Genomic DNA, 6,778 nt, shown 5'->3' on the forward strand with positions numbered 1-6,778 from the left:
AAGGTCCATGGACCGCCATGTCAGCAGTGGCAGACCCCAAGACTTTTCCCAGAGGGCACCATGTCTGTTTTTCTGTACCAATTTCGACTCCTTTGTGCAGAGCCTTAGGGGTAAAAGGGATAGAGATACACGAGAGGACAAAACAAGATGGGAAGACAAAGCAAGCCTTCTTCTTCGGTCTATATGGCAACGGCAGGCGGCGGATATTGGTGGTGGGTGGGCGACTGGGCGTGGGTAGGAGAAGTAGAGAAAGTGGAGCAATGAACAGAGAACCCAACCCTACTTTCTTGTCTTTTTACAATTTCGTTTTTCTATTTACCAGATTGTGCGATTAGATTGTGGAAAGATTAAAAAGATGAAGAACAAGAGGAAGAAGAAGAAGAGGAGAAATGGTGGAAATATTGGAATAAAATGGAATAATTAAGAATTGTAATTTGAAAAGACAAAAAAACCCTTCTAAACAGTATGCGTCTAATTCCGGCCATTTTGGCCTGAAAATGAGTAAAAGTGGGCAACGTGGCACAACTTATTAAGTTTAGGTGGGATCGAGAATTTTTTTTTGTTGAGGTGGTAATCTGCAAAAATGTGCAAAGTTTAATCGGTTTAATGCTATTTACCCATATATATATATATATATATATATATATATATATATATATATATATATATATATATATATATATATATATATATATATATATATATATATATATATATATATATATATATATAGGTAGAGTGTTTGTGTACAACTGTGTGATGATGAATGAATAATTTTAAAAGAAGTTGTGAAAATAACATGGTCTGATCGATGAAGCAGTCGATGAAATGGAAAGACTTGACCTGCATAGATGCTTAGGACAATGTCAACATAAACACAATAATATTTTCACGGAAGAAGAAGGATTTGTAGAATCTTAATTAACGAAAGCCCCTCGCATCCTTGAAGGATTGTCAAACACCTTGTCCTTTTCTTTTCCCGCTTCTATTACCATTATAATTCACGAAACTCTTCTCTCTTGTCTTTTGTCAATAATTTTAGTTTTCAGATTATACTGTATGTTTGTAACCATTCATAAAGAACTTTTTCAAACTAATGATGTCAAATTACGTTAAGAAACAAATTCCGGAAGATGAAGAAGGTTGTATTTGTTGCTTGATTAGTTTCGAAACCAAACCACGAAATCCTTTTTACATAATTGAGGATCCCACCAATGCCTCTCCCCCGGAACCACCGTCTGCCGCCCTAAACTGGGATGGAATGAAAGTTTGGGATGGAATGAAAGTTTGAAAGTTAGAGAGGGAAAGTGGAGGATACTAATAATAATATTAAGGGTAAATAGCATTAAACCACCTAAACTTTTTCAGTTTTTGCGGATCACCACCTGAACAATTTTTTTTTTGCACGAGTTCACATGTACTTCATAAATTGTGCCACTTTGCTATTTTTTGCCCGTTTTCAGGTCAAAATGACCGGTTCTCAACCCATGTGCGTTGCACATGACAAATTCAAGGGTATTGATGTCTTTTCCATTTTTAAAATGGAATAAATTTTTTTTTTTGAAAATGGAATAAATATAAAATAGAATAATTAAAAGAAAAAAAAATCATGTCAGTTTTATTTAATTTAATTAATTAATTTTATATATACACACATTATACATAGATATGCAGGGGATAAAACCCACTTAAAGAGTTGCAGAAGCAAAACACAGGTTTTGAAGAAATATTCTCTCACATACACACACACACACATACACACACACAACACATTCTTTCCCGTTTTTCACTAATTTAATCGGTATGAATTAACTTGGTACGTTTGTATTTCACTTTTTTTCATCGAATATTTGATTCTTTGATTGAATCCCACTTCAGATCTGTTGATTTTAATAAAAAAAAATAATTTTATTTTGCATTTGAATTGAAGTGGGATGATCTTGGTGAAAATGGGGGGACGAATTTTTGTGCAACTGGTGGTGGTTTTATCATTTCGGAGTGGTAGTGTGTTTGTTGCAAAAGCAGAGGATTTCACACCCGATCTCACCGCCAAGCGTCGCACACTTCCGCTGCGGCCTCAATTGTGAGAAGATCATCTAATCCTCCATTCGTTGGAAGATGATCTAGTTGATTCAGAGGAAGAAATCGAGAGAAAATAGAGTTCGTATAACCTGAATTGGGGAAAGGGAAAATTAAATGGGCATTTTTGACGTAATTTTAGGACCAATTTCATTCAATTAAAATGGGTTGGGATTAAATGTGTTCAAAATACAAACTTTAGAATGTATTGTGTTCATTGTCGAAAAATCTCGTTTGGGGTTGTGGGCGGCGGATCTGAAGATGTGGTGGTGGTGGTGGATATGGTGGTTGTGCGTGAGATGGGTAGTTCCTGGGATTGGGAAGAAGATGAAGGCCTTTTTTTTATTTATTTATTTTATTTAACATTTATTCCATTTATCCTACAAAAAACATTTATTCCATTTTAAAAATGGAAAAGACGTCAATAACCTTAGATTTGTCATGTGCAACGCACATGGGTTGAGAACCGGTCATTTTGACCTGAAAACGGGCAAAAAATGGCAAAGTGACACAATTTATTAAGTACATGTGAACTCATGCAAAAAAAAAATTGTTCAGGTGGTGATCTGCAAAAACTGAAAAAGTTTAGGTGGTTTAATGCTATTTACCCTAATATTAATATTAATACTAATGTTAACATTAATACTGATTCTAATAATAATATTAATCCTCATACTAGAAATAATACTAATATTGATACTCATACTAATATTAATAGTGATACTAATCCTGACACTGATACTAATACTAATACTCATACTCTACTAATACTCATACTGATATTAATACAAATACTAATGCAAATACTCATATTAATACTAATGTTAATCATAATTCTGATATTGATACTGATAATGATACTAACAATAATACTAATACTCATACTAACACTCATATTCATACTCATACTCATACTCATACTCATACGCATACTAATATACTACTAGTACTAATATTAATAGTGATACTGATACTGATAGCCATACTGGTGTTGGTGCTAGTGCTAGTGCTAGTGCTAGTGATAATACAAATAAGGGTTAAATACAATTTGTACCCCTGTACTATGACCACTGTCGCATTTACCCCCGAACTATGAAATGCGACAAAATGGCCCTTGCTGTTAGCATTTGTTAGTCTTTCTGTCCAACATGGATGATGTGGCACTTTGAACAAATTTTTTGATCTTTTTGTGACAATTTTACCCTTCCATTAGAATATGAGCTTTGTTGTTCTATAAAGGTATATGGTATGAACGGATGCCTTTTCTTTCTTTCTTTCGTATGCTTCATAAAGATTAAAATGCCTCAATATGTGCTACATAACACGCTTTCATGCTTTTATAAATTCACTGCTAACAAAATCAAGTTTAAGGGTTTTAAGTAAATTTGGGGAAGACAAACATGCTTGATGCATAAGATAATATACATGGACTTATACTGCTGAAAAGTCTTGTCATAAACCCCTAATGATCTAGACCAACATTACCAGGAACATTAAATTCTTACAACAAAAGCAAGATACTAAAAATAATCATCAGAGTTTGATACAACCAACAAATTCAAAAGCTCAATACAACAAGAGAGTGTGTCATAAAAAATATTGGTTTTTCAACCTTTGGGTATGTAAATTGCTAACATGCAAATTATAATCATCAGAAGAAAAATGATTGTTTCCCAACATATGAGTACGCAAGTTGCTAACAGGAAAATCATATATAGTAGAAGAATAATATAGGAAAAACATGAATTAAGAAAGAGCCTCATAGGAAAAACCATAGCGCCTGAATAATCTCTTTGTTCTTTCTGATTAGCGAGGGCTATTGATTGCATGGAACAACTGACTCTCAATACTGTACTGTCCAGATCTGAAATCAGGATTCCGTGGAACTGGATATAGATCAGGTTGCTGCTCACCAATGTTTCCATGAGGGATTTTTTCTTCTTGTTTGTGGGACTGAATATTATACTTTCTCAACCTCTCTAATTCCATTGTCACTTCTTTCATAGTTGGCCTTTCTTCCCCTTTCCACTCGAGACATCTCTTAACAACCTCACCCATTGAACTGATTTGCTCCAAACTCCCTTCCCTCATAATTTGTGGCTCAATAATTTGGAACAACCGATTTTCCTTCACGCACTCTACAAAGTAAGTAGCCAGGCTAATTTCTTCTTCACTCTTTTCAGTACACACGGGTTTTCTACCTGTCAGAAGCTCAGCCAACACCACCCCAAAGCTATATACATCACTTTTCTCAGTCAGTTGACTTGTACGGAAATACTCAGGATCAAGGTAACCAAAGGTTCCCTGTACATGAGTTGTCACTCGTGTTCGATCAATAGGAATCAGTCTTGAAGCTCCAAAATCTGCTATTTTTGCAGTGTAGAACTCATCCAATAATATATTGGGAGATTTAACATCTCTATGGATAATCGGCATTCCTGCTGAAGAATGAAGATAGGCAAGTGCACCGGCCGCCTCTGCGGCGATCCTCAACCGATTTTCCCAAGAAAACCATGGCATTCCTCCACTGTTGTGGATATGGTAATATAGTGTATTTTTTGAGACGTATTCATACACTAACAAAGGTACTTCAGTCTCCAAACAACACCCCATTAGTTTCACCACATTTCTGTGGTTAACCTGAGTCAGAATAACCATCTCATTTATGAACATCTCTACTTGGCTCTCATCCAGTTTTATAGATTTCTTGATTGCAACAACATGTTGGTCACTTAGTATCCCTTTGTAAACTGTCCCATAACCACCTCGACCTAGTATTCGATCTTCGGAATAATTGTTGGTAGCCTTCTCAAGCTCTTGAGCAGAAAATACTTTAGTTGATTGCATATTACTCTCATTTGATGATAATTGTTGCTTCAATAAAAATCCACCATTTTGGTGGAAGAATTTATGTCGTAGTTTCATGAGTTTCCTCTTCTTGATGGTAAAGTATATCCAAGTAATGCCAATTATCACAGCCATGAAGCCTAAACCGATACCTGAAGATTCACATTTTGAAATCCTAATATTTGATCATTATTGTCATCCAACAAAATTGCAAAGAAAGAATAAAGACATTGAATTGATGTTTATCAATCATGGGTACCTAATGACAACGTGAGAGTTGGGATGTGCCTTTTATTTTTATAGCAGCCAGTGCCAACTTTGGTGCCATCACCCATGAAGTCACGAGGACATGAACAATTATAGCTACCAAGAGAATTAGTGCATATGGCATTTGATACACATGGACTATTCTCACATTCGTTTGTGTCTGAAATTCAGAAATGAACATCGTAATAATCCGCTTCTCAAAACATCAAAAAAAAAAAAAATTCTAACGGGCATAATATCGTAGGTGTGGTGTAAAATGCCAAAAGAAAACTACCTGTGCAGCCTGGTTCTAGATACGGATTGCCCTCATATCCCTGGAAACATATGCAGTTATATCCATTAACACTGGTGGTGGAGTCGACACAGGTACTGTTCTTGTGACATGCAAAATCATCGAATTTCCGAGCTTCATCACATGTTTCGTTCCGAATCACCCAATCGAGAACTATTGGGACATTCTCAATGATTCGTTCTTCAAAAGTGACGTCATCAAGGTCAGAGGAATGAAATATAAAGGTATCCTGCTCTGCAAGAAATGCATAACCACAACGGCTAAAGGACCACACATTAATGTGTTTATGAATGGTGTCTAGGGAGGCATAAAGTCTTGTTAGGCCCCTTGGTATTGAGGTCTGGCAACAGCCGGTACCATTGCAATAACCATCAAGAACTTGCTCTCTTGAAGAACAAGTGGAAATGCACCCATTGGTCGAATTAGCACCTTCAAGCCCGAATAGTAGGCCAATATCATCACATCCGACAGTTGTGAACTTGTTTGCATCAGATATGCTAAAAGGTGGCTCTATCTGGGTGTCGTCGACTAGGTCTTCCCTGGTCACGTTGCCTGTTTTGTTGTAACAGGTGACAGCCATATAGTTCTTGATCCTGATTTGTGAATCTGTTATATCAGTAACTTCCATTTCCAATATTCCATTGAAGATCAGTGGCTTTGGAGGATTGAAAGAATTATCGCAGTAGATATCAAATGAAGGGTGTATTGAACAATTTGAGCCGATGCCGAATGGATATGGAACAATTAAATTCCCACACATGCTTTTGCAGCCTGGCTTTGTTATGTTGACGCCTTTTGTGATAGTTGATGGAGGTCTCCCGGTGCTGGTTTGATTGGAAACTGCCACTGCATATTTGACCGGTGCAAAATGGAAGAGAAGAAGAGAGAATAGAAGAATTTTTGTTAACATTATTAGGGTGCTATAACGCATTCAAAATATTGTGGGTTGCCGGTGATTTTGAGCTAGCTAATATCCAACCAGAATATTGATTGTCTTCAATCTTCATACTAGGCATCATGTTACCTTAGTCATAACATATAAAAATATAATTGGCACGATAATAGCTGTCAGTGGAAATGTATGCATAATAAAATATCAATAGATTTTGTAAGAATAACATTAACTAATTGTTGAAGCAAGTTGTATTTAGGACACTGTCAAACTAAACCTCAATAATATGAGTATTAATATTTGCAAAATTTAATTTAAATGATTAACCCATAAGTCCCGCAAGATTGTCAACCATCTCTATCTTTTTTTTTTAACCAGCACTCTTAGTTGTCAGCTTACAT

At 35.8% G+C, this 6,778-nt stretch overlaps 1 protein-coding gene across 1 annotated transcript; it reads right to left on the bottom strand.

Moving 5' to 3' along the window:
• Window positions 1-3,602: 3,602 nt before the first annotated feature.
• Window positions 3,603-6,492, bottom strand: LOC105964355 (wall-associated receptor kinase 2). The gene is made up of 3 exons (XM_088825335.1): window positions 5,468-6,492; window positions 5,186-5,353; window positions 3,603-5,078 (listed from the first exon to the last, which is right to left on the bottom strand). The coding sequence occupies exons 1-3, from the start codon at window positions 6,414-6,416 to the stop codon at window positions 3,886-3,888; spliced, it is 2,310 nt and encodes a 769-aa protein (XP_088681461.1). The 5' UTR covers window positions 6,417-6,492; the 3' UTR covers window positions 3,603-3,885.
• Window positions 6,493-6,778: the final 286 nt, after the last annotated feature.

This window comes from Erythranthe guttata, chromosome 11 (genome assembly GCF_056151865.1).
Source record: "Erythranthe guttata isolate IM_541 chromosome 11, IM_541, whole genome shotgun sequence".
In the NCBI taxonomy this organism is placed as follows: Eukaryota; Viridiplantae; Streptophyta; class Magnoliopsida; order Lamiales; family Phrymaceae; genus Erythranthe; species Erythranthe guttata.